Below are 27,410 nucleotides of genomic sequence, written 5' to 3' on the forward strand. Positions count from 1 at the left end.
GATTTCTATGTTTGGAGCAAAATTCCTGTTCATTTCCATTCATTGCTCAACATTTCTGCAACTCAGACCCTGGGTTTTAAGATAGTCACACCAAGTTTAAGAAGACAATTATAATACGATTAATCTTAGCTAACTTTAGCTATTCTAAAGTTTAGACATGTAATTTATGCTATTCTCCCAGGCTTTTTCAATAGTCAGTGAAGAAGGCCAGATGTCTCCAAAAGGTAATTAATTCTATCCTAAAATGAATGTGTGAAACAGTGGAGGAATTTCCTTTTTGAAAATTTGCTGTCTTTCACTGATGGCTACTCTAGTTTTCAGACTGCTATATTTATATGAGAACAATCCTGGGTCTTATTAACCATCTGCAAGAACTTAATGTCACAGAGGATGAGTCTGCGGCAGGGCCATGGGCAGAATTCAGCTCTTGCAAATCCACATTGGGTTCAAAACGAAGAACCCATCTTTCTTCTTTCTTCAAACCCTTGTGTCATTCAGTGCAAGTCTTCCAACTGTTCCAACAAATAAATAAGGATCATAAGGAAAAATTGTCCTTTGCTACATTATTGTCCTTAACCTTTCACCTTGAAGATATATCATGCTAATTGAAAGAAGCAGGTAACCTACACAGGCAGGTAATCTGTTGTGTAATTAAATACTATGTATATGCAAAGGACAAATCAACCTTGTAATATCTTACTTTTGGAATTTCTTAATTCCTAACTAATTTATTCCTTTTTTAAAAGTAAATAAATAAAAAATAGAGGTCTTCCTTCACATGGCATCCGCACGGTGTCTCACCTGGACAAAATTTTTTAGACCCACTGAAAAAAACTGCTACTTGAATTGTCAGACAAACTGAGAGAAGAATAAGTTGAGATTAGTAGGATGTGATCCTCTATACGTGGATCAGCTCTCAAAGACAGAGGTGCCCACTTTGTATGTGCATTTCACAAACATTTGCTGACTGGTGGTAGCAAAATGGTAATACATAGGAATTTTATGATGCTTTGCAGTTTTTAAATGGATGCTTTACTGGGCACTGATGGTGCTCCCCATTCTCCCTCCCCTCCAAGTATGACCTTCCTGACTTATCCCCTCTGCTCTCTCTCAGTGGCGGTCTGGTCTTTACTCCATGGTTTCCTTTTTTATCCACATAGGCCTGCAGCACTTGATCTTTGCCTCAAAAGCACTGTGGAGGAACAGAGATCTTAGGATTTTCTTTTAAATGGGCAAAAATTACACATTTTTTTCTCCTGTGCACCTTCACAGAAATGCCTGAATATTTCTGCAGAAAAAACAGGATGAGGCAGATACCAAATATAGAAAAAAAGTCATTCCAAATTGCTAGACTTTATCATTTATAAACAAATGAAAAAAGGTGCTATTCTGGGAAGTGTCAGGCAACTAGGCATTGCTGCTGGCCCCACTAATAATATCCTGTACATATAACAAGGAAGAGATGCATCAGCCAAGGGAATATTAAAATAAGTTTTCTTCCTACTATATTAATTAATTAAATGTTGTGGTTGTCTTTAGGAGGCTCTATAGACATATTAATAGATCTGTGGAATTTTATTCATCTGAAACTTCTCAGTGTGAAGGAATTAGTCATCACTACAGAATTTGATTTCCATATCTGAATGATTTCCAATTCTGATAAAATAATTGAAAGGATCAAAAGCTCTCACACCACAGGCTAACAGGTGTGTTTCCTGGCACACTGGACGAGAGCAGAAGGATTTTTTCCTTGGCTTGACCCAGGTCAGAAAAGTGTGGCCTGAGTTTAAGGTGATGCACGTGTTGTTAAGACAAGGCTTTTCTAACTGTCCTATTAAGTCTGCTATAAGCTCTCTGAAACTGTGTTTATGACTACAATACTTGTGGTTTTACTGGTACAAGATGAAATGATAACTTTTAAAGGTTGTAAAAGCTTGTAAAAGTGGCCTATTCTGTTATATAGAAAAAGGTGGCAGAGAACACATGAAGTACCTCAACACTGAGATGCTTATTACAGCATTTTCAGTTCTACTTAATGTTAAGTATGCCTTGAGTAACAGATCTTTTGCAAAGGAAAATAAAGAAAGAAAGAAACAGCATGGAAATAAGCAAAAAGGTTTGAAAGAGCACTGATGAGTAATTTTTTTCTGAGATTTTACAGTGTGAAAAATAGCATTCAGAACTTAGAAATGACAAAGGGTTGCTTTTAAGACATTATGCCATTAAGTCAATATTGGTTTATGGCTACAAAAAATGAAGGTGATAAGAAAAGTAATAGGAAAGTTTTTTATTCTAATTTAGATTCCTTTCAGGTTGAGCAATTTAGCTTACTGAATACTGAGCATGCTGATGAAAATTACTAAGGTTTCCCTGGAATTAATTAGTCTTACTCATTCACATAGTCCCATACATAATTAGGTCTCATGTGAGGATCAGAATACTGTTTGGTATTGTTTGGTATTACAATATTTCCAGCTTTTACAATTTTAACATCTTTTTTTTAAAGACTCCAGTTCTGGAGTCTTGTGATTATTTAAAAATTCTGTGTTTTTCTTTTAAAAGAATAGAGACACCAAACTTTCACAGTACAGAGAGATGTGGGAAACATATGAAGTTCTTTACATGATCACATTAATTACAATGCAAATTTGAAGACTTATAATAACAGAGTGGATTGTAAAAGATTTTGAATTTTAGGGAATCTCATGAGTCTGAGGGGAATACCTTTACATTACATTGGAACAACAGTACCTATTTCTGCATTTATTTAACCCAAAGAATATTGTCAAAGTATCAGAAAATAAATCCCATGATGTAGTGGTGAAGGAAAGATGACAGAGCTTTAACTGTAATAACAGCCTATGCTGAGAGGTAGTATTAAATAAAGCTGAAAGAGTTTAGGTTTTGGATTCATTTAACATGACCACGAAGTTTGGATAATGTAGAAAAACACAGTTTTCAACCAAAGCCACCCGAAATTCTCAAGGGTACAAAAGCATTCAGAAAAATGGAATGAACTTTTAAGATACCTCAAAAAGGATCAGTTCTAGGCCACGTGAGTGTAAGGAGTGAAGTATCATGTTGACTATTATTATTATTATTATTATTATTATTATTATTATTATTATTTTCCGATCTGGTTCACCGATTCCCTTGATGTGGACTGTTCTCATGCTTGTACTTCAACAGGAATCTTTATAGCTTCCTAATCTTCACTGGGAATATATTGTGGTTATCATCAAGGCTGCCTGTCTGCTGTGTTTGTGGGAAAACTGTGCATGTGCCCTTCTATGTCCTACATTCCCGTCACTGTTGCTGTAAAACTATCATCATTTTCAAATCCTTTGGTACAGTGTGAGCTCTCTCAGCTGTGGGATTTATTAGGTGTTGTACTTGCTGTGTGTTTATGAGGTACAGATAATGAGCCTGGTGCACTGCAAAATTAGAGAGCTCCCATCCAGAAGAACTTTCATCCTGTGGTGCCAATGATATCAGCTGCTGTATGTCAGTGAGCTTTCAGGTCTTTCCATGGGAACTGATTACAGTCAAAGCACTGGATCACAAGAATAAAACAGTTTTGGGGCTCATTAAAACAGAATATTTTTATTAATATACCAAAAAACCTATAGGGCAAAACAATTTAGAGTATATTTTATAATTATTAATAATTTAACTGCTTTTTTGAAAGTATTCTAGAGAACATGAATTTTAAAGATAAATTAGAATGTGAAAAAGTTTGAATGGAGAAGGTATCCTATGTGTATGAAAAGAAAGGGAAATAGAAATGGGAAAGGAGAATTATTAAGGTACTTCTTTGATATCACCAGAAAAAGAATTAGGAGAAAGTTCAGATGATCAAAAGTGTTCATCGACCATTTATGAGTTGGTTTGAAAAGCAATTAAACTAATAGTTTAGTGTGTTCACAATAGTTACACATTTTTAAGCTGCAACGCTTGGAATTATATCTGTGCTTTGATCTCTCTGAAGTTTAGGGATGCCTGAATCCTTGTTTTGGACTAGGTACTGGTATAATTAAAGTATATTTGATTTGTAATTCATGACACTTACAGCATCTCTTCCCTTAATTACGCATTCTTCTGCCTGCAGAGGTGTACTAGGCCAATGGATCTGAGGAAAAAAAAACGAAACATAGAAAATCATTCAACTGGCATTCTGATCATGTCAATCCAGCTTTTCCACTATTTTTCATGTAAAAGATTCATAGAACAGAATTATAGAATCATAGAACAGCCCGAGTTGGAAGGGACCTTGAACGATCATCTGGTCCAACCTTTCGTGGGAAAGGGAGCCTAGATGAGATTATCTAGCATCCTGTCCTATCACATCTTTAAAACCTCCAGTGATGGAGACTCCACCACGTCCCTGGGGAGGTTGTTTCAGTGATTGATTGTTCCCACTGTAAAAAATTTCTTCAGTACCTCCTGGTGCAACCTGTACCCATTGCCCCCTGTCTTCTTCATGTGGCTCCTTGTGAAGAGAGAGACTCTGTCCTCTTTGTAGCTGCCCTTTAAGTACTGGAATACTGCGATGAGTTCCCCCTGAGCCTTCTCTTCTCCAGGGAGAAAAGACCTAACTCCTTCAGTCTTTCGTTGTCGGGCAGGTTCTTCAGCCCTTTCATCATCATTGTGGCCTTCCTTTGGACCCTCTCCAGTCTTTCCACATCTTTTATGAATTGCGGGGACCAGAACTGGACACAGTACTCCAGGTGAGGCCTGACAAGCACTGAGTAGAGTGGGATGATCACGTCTCTATTTCTGCTAGTAACGCCCCTGAAGATGCAGCCCAGGATCCAATTCACCTTCATTGCTGCAGCTGTGCACTGATGACTCACGTTCAGCTTGTTGTCCACCAGGACCCCCAGGTCCCTTTCAGCAAGGCTGCTCCCCAGCCACACAGATCCCAGCCTGTTCTGGGCCCTTTGGTTATGTTGTCCCAGGTGCAAGACTTTGCACTTGTCTTTATACTTGACTCATTATACTATATATATACACTTTTTTATTGCATGTTATAAAGTTTAATCAAGTTTCTGTTGCCTTTTGAACAGTTTTCAAGTAAAATGTTCCAAGTTTATTTTTAAATATCTATACAAGTTTACAAAAAGATAAGAAATATTTTTGTTGAAACATAACTGTTTTGCCTACGGTAACTCAGCAAGCTTAATACTAGTCAGCAGAATTTAAAGGAAGTTAATGTATGGAACATTTTATATAAATTCAGTAGAAGTATCTCTGCTAAACTGTCAGTGACTTTCAACATAGAATATTAATTTTGAACTACTGATTTCCTGCTTTAAGTGACAGTTAGGAAAGGAAATGGTTTACAGTGAAGTTAATGAGGGTCAGCAATTAACCTCACGGGAGTAGGATCAGCTCTTCACAGTCAATTACTAGAAGTGAAGCCAAATTACACAAGTGAGATTTTTTTCAGCTACCTACTGTATAAAATTCATGTTTCATTCCAGATGCATGATTTGTTTGGATGAAACCAATGTTAAACAATGACTGAGCAGACTGGAATGATTACTTCATTTCTTACAACTTTTAAAAATGAAAACAAAAACATGTTCACTTCAGTGATATCAGGCTTGGCTGAAACCAAATAAGTATCAAAAAATGGACGTCATCATTAAGACATTTTTGTCAACAGTCCAATCACAAATTATTTTTCTATCTGGAATACATTTTAAAATTAAGTTCTTCCTCTAGGCTTCTTTTCTTCCTTTTTCGTGACTGAATTAACTTAGTTTTCTTGAAATAATTCTAAACCAAGAAAATCTGGGGATAAATTATGAGAAAAGTAAACTGTAAGAAAAGTGGGGATAAATTATAAATCCTAGAGGCCTAGTGCTTAAAAGCAAGAGGTCAGCTATATGTTATTCTTGTCAACTTCAGCAGCCTGTCAGTGTTTAGGTCTCAGTGCCCGAATCAGACCACCTAAGTTCAGACACCACCTAAATCCTGCAAGGCACCTAAAATTAATCAGAACATTTGTTTTCCATCAGATGGTCTTATAGTCATCTATGTATGATCAGAAGTAACTCTCATCTAGTCTCTGCATTGCTGCTGTGTAGTCTGGGGAGGTACCTGAATTCTGCTGAACTCCCATGAGGGTACTCATCCAGCTGCCCTGGTCAGACCATTGCTGGTTCATTCAGTGCAAAACTAAGGGTCCACAGTCATTTACTCACTGGTCAAGGATTGAATAGGCAACAGCCTATGCTTAACCCAAAAGCCTAGAAGTGAGGAGATATGAACTCTAGATCTCCTGAGCCTAAAAGTTTGAAGTCACAGCTTCCACTTCCCAAAGAAATGTTCTAACTAGCAGGCTAAAATGGGGGCTTTTGCCCATATCAGGTGTAGGTGGCTGTTAGGAACAGAGAAACCACAGAGGGAATAAAACACTTGACTTTGTAACCTAATATTAAATACACTGTGTGTGGGTGATTATTTTTGTATTTGGATACTTAGTCCCAGTGCTATTGAAAATATTTTATATGCACATTTTCCACTTAAGACATACCAAATTAAATGCATACACAGAATTAAGAGAAAAAAGCCAAAGTGGTAATCCAATGCCCCCGCTTTGTCTGGAATGTTGAAAAGCAGCTGCAGTGTAAGCAACAAGAATTTGGTCCTTAGCATAGAATTACAGAATGAATCGTAGAATCATAGAATGGTTTGGGTTGGAAGGGACCTTCAAAGATCGTCTAGTCCAATCCCCTTGCCATAGGCAGGGACATCTTTCACTAGACCAGGTTGCTCAAAGCCCCGTCCAACCTGACCTTGAACACTTGCAATGATAGGGCAGCCACAACTTCTCTGGGCAACCTGTTCCAGTGTCCCACCAGCTTCATCATAAAAAAATTCATCTTTATATCTAATCTAAATCTACTCTCTTTCAGTTTAAAATAATTGCTTCTTGTCATATCACTACAGGCCCTGGTAAAAAGTCTCTCTTTCTTATAAGCCCCCTTTATATATTGAAAGGCCACAATAAGGTCTCCCCAGAGCCTTCTCTTCTCCAGGCTGAACAACCTCAACTCTCTCAGCCTGTCCTCATAGGAGAGGTGTTCCAGCCCTCTGATCAATTTTGTGGCCCTCCTCTGGACCTGCTCTAACAGGTCCATGTCTGTCTTGTCCTGGGGACCCCAGAGCTGGATGCAGTACTTGAGATAGGGTCTCATGAGAGCGAAGTAGAAGGGGAGAATCACCTCTCTCGACCTGCTCGCCACACTTCTTTTCATGCAGCTCAGAATATGATTGTCTTTCTGGGCTGCAAGCGTGCATTGCCGGCTCATGTCTAATTTTTCATCTACCAATATCCCCAAGTCCTTCTCTGCAGGGCTGCTCTCAATCCATTCATCCCTCAGTCTGTACTGATACTGGGGATTGCCCTGACCCAGGTGCAGGACAGGACCTTGCACTTGGCCTTGTTGAGGATGAGGCTTGCACAGGCCCACTCCTCAAGCTTGTCAGGGTCCCTCTGGATGGCATCCGTTCCCTAATGTATATCAACTGCACCACTCAGCTTGGTGTCATCCACAAAGTTGCTGAGGGTGCACTCAATCCCACTGTCTATGTTGTTGATGAAGATATTAAATAGTATTTTTCCCAGTACAGACTCTTGAGGGACACAACTCATTACTGGTTTCCACTTTCATATTGAGCCATTGACTGTAACTCTTTGGATGTGGCCCTCCAGCCAATTCCTTATCCATCTAATAGTCCATCTATCAAATCCATACCTCACCAATTTAGAGGTAAGAATGTTGTGGAGGACCATATCAAAAGCCTTCCGCAAGTCTAGGCAGATGATATCTGTAGCTATTCCCTTGTCCACTGATGCAGTCACTCCACTGTAGAAGGCCACTAGTTTAGTCAGGCATGATTTGTCCTTGGTGAAGCCATGTTGGCTGCCTCTAATCACCTCCCTCTGTTCCATATGTTTTGACATACCTTCCAGGAGGATCTGTTCCATGATCTAATTAGAAGCAGGGGATGTGTGCACAAACCTCTTGCAGAGGAGGTGGAGGGCTTTGCTTCCTGGGTGAGTTGCTCTAATCAAAAAGCTAATGTGTAACAGGAGCTACCCTCTGTCCTTGTATCTACCAGTGCTGCTAGGTATCTGCTTTCCAAAGTGACTCCTGCACAAATCCTTCTCCAAACGAAGCCCTGTTCTGTGTTGGTTCAGCCATATGCGTATTCCCTATTGGGATACTTACAATGGCTTATCTTAGCAAAAGATGCCTAACAGAAGGAGTAAGAAAGGCAGGCATCTCTCTACTTTTTCTGCAGGTTGTACAGAGGTGTAGGAATCTTAGATGCTCGTAGCAAATTACCTACCTCTAAGGCAAGTCCCTGTTAGTTGCCTGAAGTAGATGAGTCTGAATTATGACTTTAGTAATACATATGAGTCTCCTGAAGAAGCTTCTCTATGCAGAAATTATTTTTTAAGACTCATAACTCTTACGAGGCTTATAAATCTTAACATAAATGAGCATTAAGATTTTAATCTCTTCAAGATTATTTTAGACTAGAGACTAAGAAAACCTCTGCATATCAGATTTTGCTATCATACCAAATTTCAAAATTTGATTTTACATACATCTTGGGTCTAAGCACAGTAGTCAAAAATATGTATAGTAAAAAAATGTTCTGCAAAACATAAAAAAAAAAAATTATTGTTTTTAATCTTGAAATCTTCATGAGGATTTCTTAGCTCAGTTAAAACAACTGAGAAGAGCTGCTCGATCTGTTAAGATCATTTGCAAAGAAATCTATAGTAAATGGCTCAAGCAATACTTTACTAAGGTGTACTTACTGTACTTAATCATATTTGTGTAATTATTGCTGTTTTACTTAGCTAGCACAACAGAGGATGTGTTTGCACTGCATGGAAATCCAGATATTAATCAGTTGTAACGGTAGCCTTTAACCTGCCACATATTATTTTTCCTGATGTTTATGCTTTAGAGTTATGACAACTACCAGCTTTAACTTTGAATTGATTCTTTGCCAGGATTACAATCTTTTGGCAAGCTGTCAATAACTATTGTTGGGAAATTTTCCTGTGCATCTGGACTGGAATAAGAACACACTAACATACGTTTCACTGGGCTGCATGCTTGACATAATTATTGGCTTGGACATAATTTTTCAAAACTTTTCACTTCTGCAGGTTATTTTAAATTTTTTAATTGCTTGTTTAGTGATGGTTTCTCATCTTGCACCATAATATTATCATCCTTGAGACCTGAATGATGTAATTTTAGCACTGTATTTAAAAGACAGGAAAAAGCTACTTTTACATATACTCCTTATGGGAAAAAATAGAATTATAAGGCAGTACAGACAACAGCTACTGAGCAAATTCAGATACAGGGAAAACTTTAATTGGAGCTGGAATGCTAATTAGTGTCTCCAAAGAGCTTCCCTATTCAGTCACTAGCCTCAAAAAACAGGATGGCATATCTAATGAAAACTAATTTAAAGAAATTATATGAGCTTTATACCACTTCAGGCCAAAACAGACTACTGTGTGAGCTAGTCTGAACTCTAGTATATGACAGAGCAATTAAGTGACTCAACTATCCTGTCCCTGGTTTAAGTCAATAAATAGTGCTTAATTAACACATATCTTGTGTTTGGCTGAAGCACAAATTCTGCAAAAATATCTGGTTATGACTAGATATTATGTGTATTTATCTACAAATACATAGCCACCTTGCCTCTTGGGAGGTAATTCCAATGGATAATAAAACTCACTGCTAAATTGTGTGCTTCTTATTTCAGTTTGAATATATGTATGTTCCTACACAGTATTCAAAGGAGATACAAGCAAGCCCTGCTCTTGCAGACTTGTGTTCAGCCAGCTCTGGAGTGGAAATATAGCTAGCTTCACTAGAGGCAGGGTATATTATGAGGTCTCTATAGTTTATTACAACAGAGACGTAAGTCCTAATCTGGAGCTATCTCGTACCAGATCAGAAACAGCACATTGAAATCTGCCTGCACAAGCCTATTTACAGAAGTAGGAAGGCTTCTTTTCAGAGCAAGGCCTTCATGAGCCCTTTGAAGCAGAAGGTAGGAAGAAAGAGTATCTGTAAGGAGTTTGTGGGCAAATAGGAAGTGCAGTTTATTTTCACTCCAACAAAAGACAAAAAGTAGAAATAAAGGTCATCCTTCTCCATGAGGTATTAGATCAGTGGTGATGAACTACTGGCATTGGTTCAAGTTTGCTGTCAACTAAGATCTGCTCTGGCACCAATTACGGTGAACTGAAATGCCTTTTAAAATAAATTTGGCACCAGATATCAAAGAAAGTTCTCTATCGGTGTGTTAGATCATTACAAGCCTTAAAGACTTCAGATTAAATCCCAAATATGTGTAAAGTTTGATTCCAAAGGTGGTGTCAAAAGGAATGAGATCTTAGGGAAACCAAAGAAGGGTACCTCCGAAGCTTTGGCTTTACACAAGGTTTCAAGTACTTCTATGGCTTTAATTCTCTGTAAATATTGATATCCACATTTCGTATTCTCCCTCATTCTTGCTACTGTTAGTGTTAGGACATTCTTCATATAGAAACCAAGGCACATGGGTAACTTTGGTTCAAAAACTTATGGTAAGATATGTTGAATACTCTAAGCAAGAAAATTTCTGTGTGTATTATATGAAAGGAGAGATACAAAGAGTACATACACAAAAAAATGCAAAGTAGGCAAAGGAAATATAATTTGACCAATGGAGAAGTGAGACTCTGTCCAGGATGACATGGAAGGTCTATGCCACAGTTGAGAGCTCAACCTGAATCTCTGGATTCCCCAACCAATGCAAGAATGACAGTAGTAGTTTCTTCCCTGAAAGATTTTTCCCATTTTGTAAGTATCTTTTCTTTACCGGATATGAAAAGTGGTCAGGATAATATGTGCTTAAAATAATGTTGGTAGATATACACATAAACAGCTAATAGCTTACGTGAAAAAGCTATAATCTACCCTTCAGAGTGCTGCTTTATATTTGAAAGCTGAAGAGAATTGAATCTTAAGAAAAAATGTAGTCTGTTAAATGCAGATTTATAGGATGCATGCCTCATATGCATCACAAGTTGAGTTTTTTGGAAATGCTGGATTACTTTGGCAGTCAATAGGTCTCAATGCAAAAACATTTTGTGTCCACTCAGCATTTTGTTGTTTTTCTTTCGGGGACTTCTAATATGCTTGCTAGAACTGAATTACTAGGTCTTTTTACAGCAGAAGGGATATGTCTCTAATTGGGAATGGGTTTTAGTTTGGTTTTTATAAAGCATATTTGTGTTCCAAGTTGTGGAGAAAGGGATGGCAATGAATTAAAACACATAAACTGTTTTCTAGAACACAGAAGATGAAAAAGATCTATACAAATCTGCCCAAAACTACCAACTTTATGAAACATCTCTTTTGCAGCTAGTGACTCATCCTGGTTACCGGAGAGAGAATAAAACCCAGGAACTTGCCTCCACTCCTATACTTTCACTAGATTGTAACTAACTGGTGGTTTAGATTAATTAATTAAGCTAAAGTCTTCAGTTTGAAAGAAAATGTCAAAGGCTAACCAACATACAGTTAAAGACAGATTAACGAAGACCTTTGGTAATAATGAATCAACCAGTCTCTCAATTCCAGGAACTTTCCCCAATGTATCTCAGTAATTAAGCTCTCATGTAACAGAAATGTCTCATTCCACCCTTTTGCTGACAGTGCTGTAGGACAATCAAGTTTTCCCTAGCTGTCACTGAATGAGATCTGCACTGAGTGAACACTGGGAAAAGAGAAAAGGATCATGACATTTGTATTCAAGGGAGCTAAGTCCCAGTGAGGTCATGTTTCTGAACATGCTAGGTCAAGTTCCATTTATTCCAGTTTCTCATCTTTTGCACATCATAAAAGCAGGCAAGCAGGCAAGAAAAGCTTCCATTAATTTGTCATACTCTGCACACAGGTCTCAAGACAGAGAGTATGGTTTCAGAGTAAATGGCTGATCTTCCATCTAAAAACAACAAGGAGGAGAGCAACAAACTTCAAGAGTGTGTCCAGATGGGACAATGGTGGTTGGACAGAAGCATAAAGTGCTCTCTCCTGTCATCTTTCCTCATACAGATTTACTGCCAAATGGGGAAGAAGAGAAGGGGAAAAAAGCTTATTTTATAGAAACAACTGCTTCCTAAATGTTTTCATATCCCTGAGCTCTAATATCTTGTCACAGGATATTAATAATTTTTATCAAATGGAAAAGGAGTTAACGCATATCTCACTGTGGAGGAACAAAGCTCAGTATGTAACATTGCTCTCTGAGGAGTTAAAAAGTTTGTTGGTTTTTTTTTTTAATGTAGATAAATTCTCAAATGGCCTCCCTGAGTATATTCATTTCCCCATATCTAGGATTGCCTTTCCCAAATTGTTTATAAAAAAGATAAAGCATATTATATCTGTTCACAGTAGTGGAACATGCTAATTACACTTGGAGATAAGCAAGGTTGCTTATGGTAAAGTTGACCAGAGTGTTGGCATGAGAATAGTGATATTCACTTACAACATGGGGGCAGAAAGAAAAGAATTTGAAACATCAGTGGTCAGTGCAGTATGGACATCAACAAAAATCATATTCCTCCAGAGGGATTTTATTTTATTACTCACTTTTTCATTCATTTATTAATTTGAGAATGAATGAAAATATATCAAAACACATAGGGAAAATTTTAAAAAGTAGATAAGGAAAACACTGAAATATTTCAAGACATTGTTTATCCACAGTCAAGACGGTTGAGGCAGGAGCAATGCTCCTACCAGCTTCCTTTGCCCCATGTGCTTCCAATCCTAGCTGCCAAGGGCAGAAGTGAGTAAGGAAGCCAAGGCTCACATCAGCTCAAACTCCGGCCTCTCCACTTCAATTGCCAGTTTGCTGATCAGTTGCGGTTTCTACGATGTACTGAGCTCTCTGGTAGGATTATGACTTAAACCACCTTTCTCTCACAGACCACCGAGTAGACTTCAAATGCCGCTTTCAGTCACTACTTAATAGCACTTCTGGCTCAAACCAATGCAAAATCCAATTTCTAAAGAAGGCTAAAAATTAGCTGCATGGTTTATGCTGCTATTGAAAACGTCTTATAGTTTATGTGCTAATTATTTTTTTCATGTCTTTTTTTTTTTTTTTTTTTTACATTTTCTCTTCTGCTGTGGAAAAGTCCCCCACAAATACCGGGGAGAAATTATTCCTTGGTAATATAGCGGAGATGATACAGAAATCAGATATGCACACAGTGTGAGATGCTCTAAACATCTGTAAGCATGCCGAAACCAGTGAGAAATAGCTATATGACCCCCAGATCTCTTCATCTAGAGTGAGCCTTGTTGGTTATTACTGGGGAAAAAATGGTAATCAGTGTATTTTTCTTAAATATAAATGTGACCTTAAAGTTCGTGCACAAAACATCTACAAAAATTCCATTATCTCATTTCCAGTCATGCAAACTCTGATATTCTGTGCTACACATTATGACATGAAGTGACTAATATATATATAGCTTTTTACTCCACCTCTCGGTAGTTGTCGCTGACTCGATCCAAACTGAGGGAATACAAGAGGTCTCTTCCTCCCACGAACAGTCGCTCTTGATACTCATCCAGCAGCATTACATGAAGACCAAGATATCCAAATGGGCTATGAAAGACTGACGTCCTGTTTAAATCCCAGAGCTCTGAAATACAATCAGAGTGTGCGTGATAAATACCAAACAGCTTAGCTTTCCTGGCTTCATTTTCATATTCTCTTAGGGAACTAGACAAGAAGTTGTGGGGCATTAAAATGCTAATCGTATAATCTTTGAGTAAGAAAGAGACACAAAACACCTGGGAACAATTGTCAAAACGAGCCAGCTCTCCAGGAGGTTTGTGTATGAATCTTTACATCATAATCTTTATGCTCAAAATATCGTGAGATGGCGAAGGGTGAAAATAAGTTTTCTCCTTAACATTTTCTGAAAAGGAAAAAACACTGCTTAGGACATTAACTGCAAATGGGAAAAAAATAAATGAATTGATGGAAATTGAAGAAATTCCTGGAAATTGTCACCTTGTCTTTCCCTCAGGCATGTCAACCTGCAGGTTTTTACTGTACGCACAACGTTGTTCTGGTTTTGTTCGTTGGGGGATGGGGTTGCTTGTTTTAAGCCCAGCACTGTCTCCACTCAGTTCATTGCAAAAATTGCCTCTGAATTCAGTGAGAATAGTATGAAATCTGTGAAATGCATATTCATAGTTTTCCAAGCAATTACTGATTTTGTCAAGAAATGCGCTGACCAAATAAAGGGAGCTGGGGCTTAGCTGCACATGATCCAGGCTAAAGTCACTTCCATGGAGAAAGGGAAATTCATCCCAGGCAATGTTGCAGAAACTTGGAATCAGGCCTCAGGAAGGAAGAAAGAGGCAAGCACAGGCGTCTTTCTGCACTCTTGAGCAGATGGTGCAGAGCACAGCCCAGCTCGCAGCAGGCCAGAGAGGCTGAAAACCATTTTGCTGTCAGGAAGCATCAAAAGAAGTCATTACAAAGAGTACCTTAGGACTGTCTCCAGAACAGCGGAGCTGGGACTGGGGGAAAGGAACTATGTTCCTATGTCTATGTTGTGGTAAATTGTTTTATTTTGAAGAAACAAAAATCACTCCTGGTAAAAGCAACTAAATTCCTTTTAGCTTATCCTCACAGTTATCCCTAAGCATAACTTTTCCAATTATTTGGATGTGGCCCACCAGCTGATGTTGGGAGAAGTGGGATTGTCCCAGAGCTAGTGAAGACAACACATGGGCCCTCATCCAGTTTGGGGTGGAGGCTCCAGCTTGTATGCCACACCAGCAGTTATGTTCATTCGTCCATGCAGCAGCTTGTCAGCCACATAGAGGACACAGCTGGTCTTCTGCAAGGGGACTGACTGGTCCTACATGTCAGAGAAAGTCCTCGCACAGGTCTGTCACTATGGCATCCACTTGGGATGCCATATATGCCATCCATTTATGCCGTGATTTTCAGAAATTGATGTATATCTTTAATCTGAGAATGCAGCCTCATAAGGTACCCAAATATTAAATCACCAAAATTCATAATAATTATTAAAAATTTGTCCTGTGTTCCCTGAGAAAAGGGTGTTCCAAATCAATGAGATTTGAATTCCATATTTGAATTTGAATTTACCTTACCCACAAAAAGATTTAGCATGACGAGTTTTCCTCATGAGATGATAGCTTACTTATATCCTAAAGTATAGAAAAGAGAACAAGTATTTTGAGCCAAGGCAAGAAATTTAGCGTTCAATGAGGATATTAATTTAATCCATCAAATTGCCACAATTTCTTTTTCTTTTAAATTATTATTTATATTGTGTGTGTGATGATAAGGGAATTTAATAATAGGATAAATATATTTTGTTCTATTTGTTGACTAGGTTTGATTAAAGTCAACAGAAGCTGAAAGCACCTAGTTTCTGAAAGCTGTTTCCCTAGATGATAAATTTTCTATCAAAGGAGTCATACTAGAAATTCAGCCTCACAACTGTTTTCTTTCCTGAGCTATCTTCAGAAAGAATCTATTCCTTAAATAGCTGTGGAGAATAATGTTAATATCCAGGCTTTCCATAACATTTTTTAACAGTAGAGGTCAAAACACTTTGTACCTGGGTGTGATTGGCCTCATTTAACAAATGGGAAAACTAAGTCACAGAGAGGAGCATCATGAGCAGAACAAGAGTCTTTTTTGTCTAAGCTTTACATACTGGCCAGCAAACATATATACATTCTTTGACAGTGATACACTCAGCACAGAACTGCATAGCAATGTGGAAATGGCGCTTTCAGAAGAAGCTTCTTTCGCCAAGCAAATCCATCAGAGTGCTGTTCCAGAGAACATTGCTTGTTTGTGATCAGATTAGAAACGGAATGAAAGCAGAACTAGAAATATTCTTTTGGTCCTAAATAAAGCCACTTTTATTTGCAAGAATATAAAACATCCAATATATTTTATTTTTGAATCAGTCTTGGAGTTAAAAGAATTGCATTTTAAATTCTAGTTATATACAAGCCACAAAAGGATACTGTGGTAGATTCCCCTGATTTATTTCCATGTTGTCCTGAAGGCAAATTGTTCATAAATGAGAGAATATTTCTTTACATAGATCAGAGATTTCACTCACGTGTTCTCAATGAGAACACAAGGCATGACGAACAGTCCTCTACCTGATCGTGTACACTGGTAACTACTCATATAAGACTCAGTCCTGCCAAGTACACCTGCAACTCTCATTGTCTTAAATGAAAGTTGAGAATATCGAACACCTTTCAAGATGAAATTTGTAAAAAGAGATATTTCTAGGACTACCTCCAGCAAAGCTATACAGGCCTGGTTTTGCCGTGGGTCTAGAGACAAGCACAGAAGTGAACCTGACATCTGGAAGGGCTGGAAAATACCAAGCAGTGGGACCTGGGGAGTGATTTTGTTACTGTAACACAAATGTACCAGTATTATGTAGTTCCTTTGAAAGGTACTAGGATTTCTGCACATTGTAGGATATCTGAGATATTAGGATAGTGCAGGCAAATATGATACAGCACATTCTGAATGTCAGGAGAATGGGTGGGATATCCGGGAGTCTAAAATGGCATTAGATGCCTGTCATTTCTAGGCAAGTGAATCTCACTATGATCTGGCTTGATGTAAATGGCCCAGGTTTTGAAGCAGTAGAACTTCATTCATGTAGTGCTATGCCCCTTCAGCAAGCTGGGTTCGATATAGCACTACATGAATGCAGCCGTGCTACTTCCAGACTTGAGCTGCTGCAGCCGCAGGTTGCACAGCCTTCACACTCATTTAGTGAATTGTTAGTTCATGGATCAGTGCACTTTGCAGTGCTGAGATACCTTCAGTCATTGAAATCAAGGCACAATTGGGAGTGAGATACTTAATTTCAAAGCTTAAAGCAGCTTTCCCCAAAATCTACCCTCAGTTACCCTGAAGAAGCTTATGTTTCTTATGAAGAAGCAAGGGTCACCTTGTGACTATAGACTCCTCAAGATGTCAAGAGTTGTGGTCCTGCTCACGCCTACACCCTTAATTTGAAAAATTCAGTTTCTAGATCAAGCCTAAACTTGAGCATAACCCAAAAAGAGGTTCTTCTACCTAGTACTAGGATTTAATAGCTACATTTATGCTGAGCACATCTAGCACACTTACAAGATCAGGTGCAACTGCGGTTTTCTTTGAGAACCTGGCCAGAGAAAATATAGTGCTGCCTAATGTTTTTTAAATATTCTAGTGGCTAAATCGGTCACCTGAGAAATAGCAGACATGAGTTCAATTTCCTTTTCTAAATGGATTGAAACCCAGATTGTTCTCTCTCTATAAAGAGGTCTAATCACAAGCTATTAGCTACTAGATTGGTAGGGAAGGATGGATGCTTTCTCCATTTCCTGTTGAAGCTGTGCAACAAAATATTCAAGCTTCAGGAAGAGTGAAGAAGCAGTGGCATGACTCTAATTTAGTAGTTAAATTACTTTTCTGAGAAAGAAGTTTTGGCTCTAGTGCTCAAAATAGTCTATGCATTTTATATTAAACAGTTAGTGGGTAGAGTACACAAACTGTTCTGGCACATGGACTAGAAACCCTCAGCTCCTCTTTCACGTGGGAATGGCTAAAGATTTCAGCTGAGTAAAATCCTTCCTTTTATTGAGCTTCTATAGATTTTTGTGACAAAAAGCCCTTCCTCTATAAAAATCTTGTGTAAAGAAATAAAAAGCAAGAGAAAAAGAGGATGAATTATTCAGGGAGAATATATTGTTAGCGCTCAACACACAGGACAAAAGAGAAAAGCGCATTCCTACTCCTATCTTTTGGTAAAAACAGAGCTTCAAGTTGCCTCAGTGTACTGATCCCCAAATTTGAGAAAATGTTATTCAGCTTTTGTACTATAGTGTTTTGCCATTTTAATCTAAAAGCTCAACACCATAACTAAAACCACACCATTACAGTACAAACAATATTTTACTCAATAAAGGAAGGACTGCTTCAATATTTACATATTCCTATATGGCACTTCACTTACCTATGAAAGCCTTAAAGCAAGTCTGGGCTGATAGATTACATTTCATAAGAGAACAAATCTTATTTCTTGCTGTTTTAAATGCTGAGAACAAACCTGAATGTTTGTTATCTGTCTGCCAGAGCTTGCTGGCAAATATTCAGACCAATCTTGCTTACCGTACTTTCTCTTATAGCACATCTACTTTGGTGAACATATTCATATAATATCCTCTTTGACAAGATGGATTCTGTTAGCCATTTATCAAGCAATATTAATTACATTCATAATAACTGATTTCTTGAATGTTTTAATGATCAGTATGTAATTCTTTCTAACTTCCAAGACTGTGTTAAAACAGCCATTTCTTCTATTAAAAAAAAAAATGAAGTCACCCTTTCATTATGTTATTTCAATATTTTTTAAATATAAATGCTTGATAACTAAAATAGGCTTAGGATGTTAAATGCAAAAACCTCGTTGCTGCTCCACAGCAGCCAGCGTATAGTGAGATTTCATTTATAACAGGTTCTCAGAAATTAAGCACGTAGTAAGATATAACTTTGAACCTTGAATACAGACAAATATCACCACAGATTTTTTTTTTTTTCCTCAGGGACTGACAAAGCTGCTGTTGCTCTGCTCTGTTTTTCATAGCATTACATCATCACAACTGCAGACATCTATAGCTTTTGCCCTTTTTTGCCCTCATAAAAATCTTTGGTTCCTCTTTTAAATTCTGCAGAAATATAGTCTCACCTCCCACACTACTTCATGCTGCAGAACATTCTTCCGGCAAAGATGTTTTCCAGATGCAGGGCACTGACAAATGAGTCTGGCACTTTGAACATGTTGAGTACATAAGGTGGACGTCTCAGTGCTGCTTTACAGGAAGAGGCAACAACTGGGGTTGCCTTCTGTCCCCATCAATAATGTTAAAGGCCACAGATATAAAGTCTAGGTAATGTGAACACCTGAATGACATTTTATGTTTCCAATTATCAGCATAGTCCTGGAATATAAATATGACTGTGGAACAAGTTTTATAAGAATTTGGTGAGCCTTATGAAATTTTAGTTAATTCGGCTTTTTGCTGTATAGCTGGCAAGTGATAACCAAAATCTGCTTACATGTGACGAGAAAGGGACAGAAACAAAAAGGAGGAAAAAGAAAAAGGAGACATAGGGGAGAGCCTGAAATACCTGTAACACAGTTTACGAACTACAGGTTAATAGTAAGATCAGGCAATGCAAGTATCCTTCGGTTTTAAACCACCAGTACTTTAAGGCACATTACTATTCAAGGTTACTCTAAAGAGTCATCCATCACAAGGACAAAAATATAATCTTACAAGTAGTTGGATCTTTCTGGCAAGGTTAAGACCTCTAACTAGCAATATTCCGTATAAAATTGGTAACAGGAGGCAGAAGTTTTCTTCCCTGGGAAAAAAAAATAGATAAAAACTCACCCCAAAAAACTATGCTGCTGAAAATGAGATAATGCATTAGCAGTTTTTACTTTCCTATGCTTACAGTCATCAGTCATCTATATTGCTGCAAAAATAATTATAGGGTCATGATAGTGATTGCCCGGTAGTGGAAGGATACATTAACTCAGATGAACCAGCGAGCAACTGAACCAGTTGAGCAATAGAAGAGGGGACAGTGTAACTTGGCCAGAGATGGCTGAAGTCAGTGCTGCCACATGAGGTTTGCTAGCAAAATCTGAGCCAAGAACTTTAAAGGCAGAATTAATTGCAAATAGCAAAGTAACTAAAAAATCTTGGTAGTAGTAATGCTGAAAGTTGCCACTATACTTTTAAAACACAGTTCTTAAGATATTTTAGTATCTTATTTGGGTAACATTAATCAGTAGGAGATAAACTTAAAAGGCTGTGAGGGAGACTGAAGTACGAACTTTCACTGCTTGAGGTTTTATCTGTGTGGCTGCCAGGCAGAAGCCTCAGAAACTTGGCAGGGTAGGAGACAGAAGCAAACTCTAGTAATGACAAGCAAAAACCCATTAGTCCATAACTACTCTCACATGATTCAACCTCTGCTCTTAACAGCAGGTGAGTTTGGCTATCTAGCTATATTTGGAGAATATAATTGGCTTCACGAAGTGAGCTGGTGCAGCAAAGTTCATGAATAATTTTGTTTGTTTGGTGCTCTTCCTCCAAATGTGTGGATCTAGCGATGAAGTTGAAATTATAGTGAAAACTTCAAACAAAGCTCTTTCCCTGTGAGTTTGTTTAAATTAGAGAGGCAAAGGTTTCTGAAATTAAAAGGTATGGTTTGGGGAGACAAGAATATTTTCAATCTGTATGCAATACAAAACTCTCTTCTCTCTTTTTTCTAAGAATATTGGAAAAACCTATGACTGGAACATGTAATAAATCATACGGTATATTTTTGTTTCTTATAATTCTACTCAGCTTATGGCAGAAAAATTTCAGTGGAACTTGAAAGTCTTTAACACAGCTAATCGTGTTAGCTCATGTCCTAATCCGTGATATTTCCATTTCACATTATTATATGTCACATATATACTGTGACATATATATAGTCTGTCACATCTAGCAAATATTTAGTTTTTCTTCCCTGCTGGCAAAATAACATACTCAGTTAGTGCCACTATAATTGATCTGGTTTTAGTTACTAAACAACAGAAATATAACCATTACAAATCTGCCAGGGCTTACAGTATTGATATGCTACCTACTACTAAAAAAACAAAGTGTATGCTTACACAGTATTTCATAATGTTTCTAGTTCTTGCTGGAAACTTCACAGTGTACATCAAATTAAAAATAATCACACATAATCTTCATACAAGATGAGTTTACTGCACTTTTAAGATGCATTTCTAGAAGCGCATGCCAGTCCAATAAAAATTATCTGATATTCAATTTAATATTACTAATTCTTAAAAAGAAATTCAATGCAGTTTAATAAAATCTTGGTATTTCTGGTATGTAATCAAACCTACCTAGTAATGATGGCCAATTTACAGACTTAGAAGAAAACTTCTTTGTAAATCAGCTGAAAACATTTACAGCACCTGCTTAACAGTAGTGTATGTTGAAGTGCTATTTGTTTTCTGACACTAATATATATGACCCTCCAAATTTCTGGATCTTATTGTTGATTTTCATTACAGCAGTAGTAAGCTACTATGGCTTCTGATATAAGGCCTAATCCAGAGCTCATCTGCCATTTTTCCCAGTTAAGTTCATTAACTTTCAGCTAGGTAATCACACCAATATAGATGAAATAGATGTGAAACAGTACATGAATAATAGTTTTCCCCCTGTATTTTATCTGAACCTGAGAAACAACAGATAGGGAATCAACTCAGAATGAGAGGAAATCTTCATCATTCCAATGTTAAACTTTTATTTAAAGGATAATTTCTTCCATGCATTCATAACATGCTTTTAATGATAATATTTAGTATTTAATAATAATAATTCAGTCAACATTTATTTTCAAAGATCTTAAATTAAGCTTACTATATTGATTCCATATCTATTTCCAGTTAGCTGGATATTGCTTGCCGAGTGATGGATCATTTATTTTTGTTATTCATTTCGGTGTTAGATAGCAAATTTTGACATGCATTCAAACAAATTTGCTATGGTCAAGTTGACATACTCCTTATACCGGGGACTCTATTATCAAAAAAATTTGTTTAGCTTTCCAGTGTGATTTTTCTTGGAAACGGTACACACATCCCCAAAGTGTTCTCTGACAATGCAGTTCAAAAATGTGGTTGTGGTAGAAAATATCAAGCCATATTCATCGCTTATGAAAAATGATGTAATACCATTGCTGTTACAAGTCCCCAAGTCTCAGTCCAAGGTAGGGTAGATGTTTATTCATGTGAGCAATATTAAACCAGTAAAATGTGGCTGCCTACAATTCTTTAGTGACTTCAAACCCTAAATCCTTATCTCTTTAATAAAGCATTTTGAGTAGGTGATAATAAGTGATAATGCTGTGGATAATAAAAATATTAATTAATGTCAGAATTTTTTTCTAAATATAGAATGCATGATAGAAAGCTTCAGAAATGTGATTGTCTATAAAAACATTCCAGCAGACATATAAATCGGAAATTTTTGATACAAAATTATTCCAGTCTAAGGATGACACAAGCATCCATGAAATAGTCTTTGAGCACATTATCTACTTCATCCAATGTATTTCTAAGGAAGTAAGCATACAAAGAAATGTTCCCTTTAAATTATACTCACAGAAGATGTTTTATATTATGTTTAATATCTTAATAGTGTTAACAAGTGAAAGAATCGATTTATAAAACTCTTGAGTTTTAGAAGATACATATGGTTCAAATAATCACAGCCCTCTTCTGATGAAACACAGACAGTCCAGTCTCTTGAGGACTTGATTTATTAAGGTGTACCACTTACTACATGCTTATTACCACACCAATCTGGGAAGGGTAGAATTCTTCCTATGGAGAGATCCAGTGTTTTGACAGAAAGAGAATCTGGTGCTTTTATTTAAAACGAAGATGCCAAAAGTCAGGGTTTTATGCTATTCAAAATGACTGTTAAATTGAATTTCCTTTGAAAAAGATGGATAAAAATGAGCTATCCCATGTGATTTTCAGGGGCATATGCTCTTGGGCAGAATGGCATGTGATTGACAGTGTACGTAAGGCTATCTGGAATCATCAACATGATAAAAAACAGAACGGAGGAGAAAGGAGGCATTGTAAGAAAAGCGAAAGGCAGAGGGAAAATTGAGATGGAAATAACTAAAAAGATGAAAGGAAACTTTCAAGGTATTTTTTTCTGCCAAATCAATTACTCATAGCAGATGCAGAGTTAGAGATAATATGCCATAGGTGAGTTTAGAAAGATTTGCTACACCTCACACACTGAAATAAACCCAAGTTTTACTAAGCACAACAACTCTAAACAGCAGTGAATGGGTTTTATGCAGAAATGAATACACTGTTACCTCAAAGTCTGTTCTCTTTAACTGAACAGAATAGCTTCTCTGGAAAGATTTAATTCACAGAAAGGAGACAAGTATTCAGCTGCTAAACATCAGTGTCTTCAGAAGACCTACCTAATTTGAGTTATCTAGCACTAATGTATCCATTATTTGATCCTGCTTTTCCTGATATGTCCCAAATACTTTTAAATATTAACGAAAACTGAATACATCAAAAGTCTGTTCACTGGCTTTATTTTAATTATCTTTTTTATTATGAGACAGATTTTTATGAAAGAATTCAAACTCTTATATTGTAGGTGGGATATGTCATATTCGGCTTTTTTTTTTGTTCAAAAAGTCAGGTGTCTAGTTTAAGATATTTATCCAGCTGTCTTTTGTATCAGAACAAGAGAAAGAGGCATTCCCAAATGGCATTTTAAAATTCCTTTATAAAAGAATGTAAACGCATATAATCTAAAAGTAGTCATTTCTATACTCCAAATTTTAAGGAAGCCTACTAAGTTTTAGATACATAGTTAAATGTAAATGAATTCCACCCCAAAATACATTCTATACATAAGCTAAGGTTGTACTTTGTCAATGTTTGCAATTTTAAGCACTGCAATGCAGGGGAATACATAGAAAAAACTGTCTTTAAGGATCTTTGTTGTCTCTACTGTTTCTCCCTCAGTATGCCTAATTATCTGTAAAATGCTGGTTAAGTTAAATGCCTTGGAAGAAAGAGACAGAGAAAAGCTTTATTTGAATAGCTTGGGACGTATTTGAAACCTTTCAGAATCAATAACGCTTTGCAAATATTAGCAGTCAAAACCAGAGACATGCTTCTGCCATTTGTCTTTGAGCCAGTAGAACTCAACAGAGTTGATCCTAAGTAGTGTAACCAGAGAATAAAAGTCAATATTAGGCAGCTGTTAATGGTCACATAACTATTATGAATTGTATTATGAACAATTGCATATGATCCTTAAACCTTCACAGATATGTGCACCCATCCTCCCCCTCTTTTTTTTTTTCCGCACTATTCATTTGTTTCTGGCAGATTTTGCAAGACAGGGGAAATCCTAGAAGTTTATTGTACATTTGACATAAACATTATCTTTTCTCATGGTAAATTTGAGCGTCTAACAGAGTCAGACAATAGACCCTACTGAATTTCAGATGTAATTTGTGCTCCTAAACCCTTCAGATGCTTTTAGAAAAATACCCGGTGGTAATAAAAGCCCTGTCAGACTGCAGAGAAATCTACATGTAGAGGGGAGAAACAATCTCCCCAAATTACAAGTAACATCTCTATGTCCTCATTTGACCTGATGGTAACCATAAAAAAATCCAAGCACCCTTCTCCTTTCAAAATGGAACATCGTCTCAGTATGACTGTGTCTTGATTCATTTTGCATAGTATTTATAAACACCATACACTTAAGGGGTGTTCCTCCATTAGTTCTTCCTTCATTATACCTTTAGAAATTCACCTTCATCTTGATGTTTGGCTTAGCATTGGTGCTTAACTTCAGATGTTTTGGGATCAACCTGCCTTGTCTTCTTATAGCTGACTTTACAGTAGGTAGAACATGAGATAATTTCATTAATAGCCTTTATTTCTTACAAGGGCTATTGAGGTTTAGAATTATAAAGATACTATGGAAATGAGGGATTGATACAGCAGATTCAATTTTATATACTAGAATGCTGTGCAGAAGCCCATAGTGATCCAGGGATTAGATCGTAGAATCATAGAGAGGCTTGGGTTGGAAAGGACCTTCAAAGATCATCTAGTCCAATCCCCTTGCCATGGGCAGGGACATCTTTCACTAGACCAGGTTGCTCAAAGCCCCGTCCAACCTGACCTTGAACACTTCCAATGGTGGGGTGTCCACAGCTTCTCTGGGCAACCTGTTCCAGTGTCTCACCATCCTCATTGTCAAAAATTTCTTCTTTATCTAATCTAAATATACCCTCTTTCAGTTTAAAATAATTACTTCTTGTCATATCACTACAGGCCCTGGTAAAAAACCTTTCTCCGTCTGTCTTATAAGCCCCCTTTATATATTGAAAGGCCACAATAAGGTCTCCCCAGAGCCTCCTCTTCTCCAGGCTGAACAACCTCAACTCTCTCAGCCTGTCCTCATAGGAGAGGTGTTCCAGCCCTCTGGCCATTCTCGTGGCCCTCCTCTGGACCTGCTCTAACAGGTCCACGTCTTTTTTGTGCTGGCGACCCCAGAGCTGGATGCAGTACTTGAGGCAGGGTCTCACAAGAGCGAAGTAGAAGGGGAGAATCACCTCTCTCGACCTGCTGGCCACACTTCTTTTCATGCAGCCCAGGATATGATTGTCTTTCTGGGCTGCAAGTGTGCATTGCTGGCTCATGTCTAATTTTTCATCTACCAATATCCCCAAGTCCTTCTCTGCAGGGCTGCTCTCAATCCATTCATCCCTCAGTCTGTACTGATACTGGGGATTGCCCTGACCCAGGTGCAGGACAGGACCTTGCACTTGGCCTTGTTGAACCTCATGAGGTTTGCATGGGCCCACTCCTCAAGCTTGTCAGGGTCCCTCTGGATGGCATCCGTTCCCTAATGTATATCAACTGCACCACTCAGCTTGGTGTCATCCACAAAGTTGCTGAGGGTGCACTCAATCCCACTGTCTATGTTGTTGATGAAGATATTCAATAGTATTGTTCCCAGCACGGACCCTTGAGGGACACCACTCATTACTGGATTATGTATGGCTCAGCACTGCAAAAACATACAGCCCTGGACAATCCTTTTCTCTAAGAATTTGCAATCTAACTGGAAGGCACAGCCAAAAAAGAAAGCAAAAGGAAAAAAATTCCATTATGAAGATGGGGAAAATGAGAAAATAATAATTTCAGTTTTCACAAAATTCTCCAAGGTTTGGATTTAGCTCTACATGATTTGCAACAATCATTCAGCAAGTCTGTATGTAACTGTTGGACACTTCATATTTTGAATGCAAGTACAATGGATGACTCACAAGGCTACTATCCTATGATGAGAATTTGCCCTCAGAAAAAAGGGAGCAGAACACACACGAGGTATCAGAACTGGGAGGGAACATTTTTCTAACACTGAAAGAATTTTTAAGGACTTTGAAAAATGTTTCCATCCCAAACTAGGATAAAATCTTCAAATACAGAACGTTTTCAAACATTGAAAAAGCCTGTTATTTTCACATTGATGTGATGGAACTATTTTAATAATTTTACATAATTTATTTTCATTAAAGCAGTGTCATCATTTTATTGTGTCAACTAACATTTCGAAATGAAATATTCTTTGAACAAAACAGAATTCTTAATTTAAAACATGTAAATATCCTTTTTTTTGCCAAAATATTAATCAATGAAAACATTCAATTTCCATGATTTCATAATGTTTCATAGGGGAAAAATAAACAAAAAACAAAACCAAAACCAGGATCCATATGGCCAGCAAAGAACTTCTGCATACTTTTGAAGCACCTACTGTTATTCGTTCTATAAAAAATTTTAGTCTTTAATAAAATTTAGCTACCTCTAAAATAAAAAAAACTTTTGAAAAAAGAATATTTCATTAGTTTAACTGCTATGGATTTTTCATAGTAGTATGTAGAGATGGAAAGATGTAGAGAAAAAAAGACATGTAGAAGACAACATTCAGAAACCTTTTACAGGATTACAAGACAATTTCTAAATCTTGACTTTTGAGATATGAAGGTTACTTCCAAAATTATCTTCAATATAAATACAAAAAATTTGAAGATATATTAGAACTACCTATATCCCAAATACCATATTACTGAATCTGACAGCAATGTTTTTGTTTAGAATACAATAGAAACAGACATTTATATTCTGCATACTATTTATGAGCATGGGACTATCTGAGGACAGGTTAATTTTGTAATACATGCTGCATATTGCACCAGTATTTATCCATCAGGATACAATTCTCCATTCCTGATACTATGGAAAATATGTAAAAAGAACATAATGAACTGGATGAAATAGCTTGTCACAGAATAATATATTTATCAAACTGTCAAAAGTAAGTGCACTTAGGAATGAATAGGTCCTAAACATGTATTATTTAACTGAAAGCTACTTAATTGTTTATATTTTATTTCATTAATACTTCAGAGGAAAATGTTACACTTAAGTACTTCTGCCACTTACTATATAAGCTTAACTGAAGTTCAAGGGAATTTTCTCTCTTTAAGAATTAAAGAATTGGGAACATTTTATTCTATTCTGACCCTTGTAGGTTATTATAAAACAGTGTCTAGTCTGAAGGCAGTGAGAC

The 27,410-nt window shown here is 37.2% G+C and overlaps 1 protein-coding gene across 1 annotated transcript in view; it reads right to left on the reverse strand.

Moving 5' to 3' along the window:
- Positions 1–27,410, reverse strand: part of SEMA3E (semaphorin 3E) — a 148,054-nt gene that overhangs the window by 57,680 nt on the left and 62,964 nt on the right. Inside the window, exons 2-3 of the mRNA XM_050890720.1 lie at positions 13,596–13,756; positions 4,070–4,129 (exon numbers count right to left, since the gene is read on the reverse strand). Of these exons, the coding sequence (XP_050746677.1) occupies positions 4,070–4,129; positions 13,596–13,756 (221 nt within the window). The remainder of the gene's footprint in view (positions 1–4,069; positions 4,130–13,595; positions 13,757–27,410) is intronic.

Source organism: Gymnogyps californianus, chromosome 1 (genome assembly GCF_018139145.2).
Source record: "Gymnogyps californianus isolate 813 chromosome 1, ASM1813914v2, whole genome shotgun sequence".
Taxonomy (NCBI): Eukaryota; Metazoa; Chordata; class Aves; order Accipitriformes; family Cathartidae; genus Gymnogyps; species Gymnogyps californianus.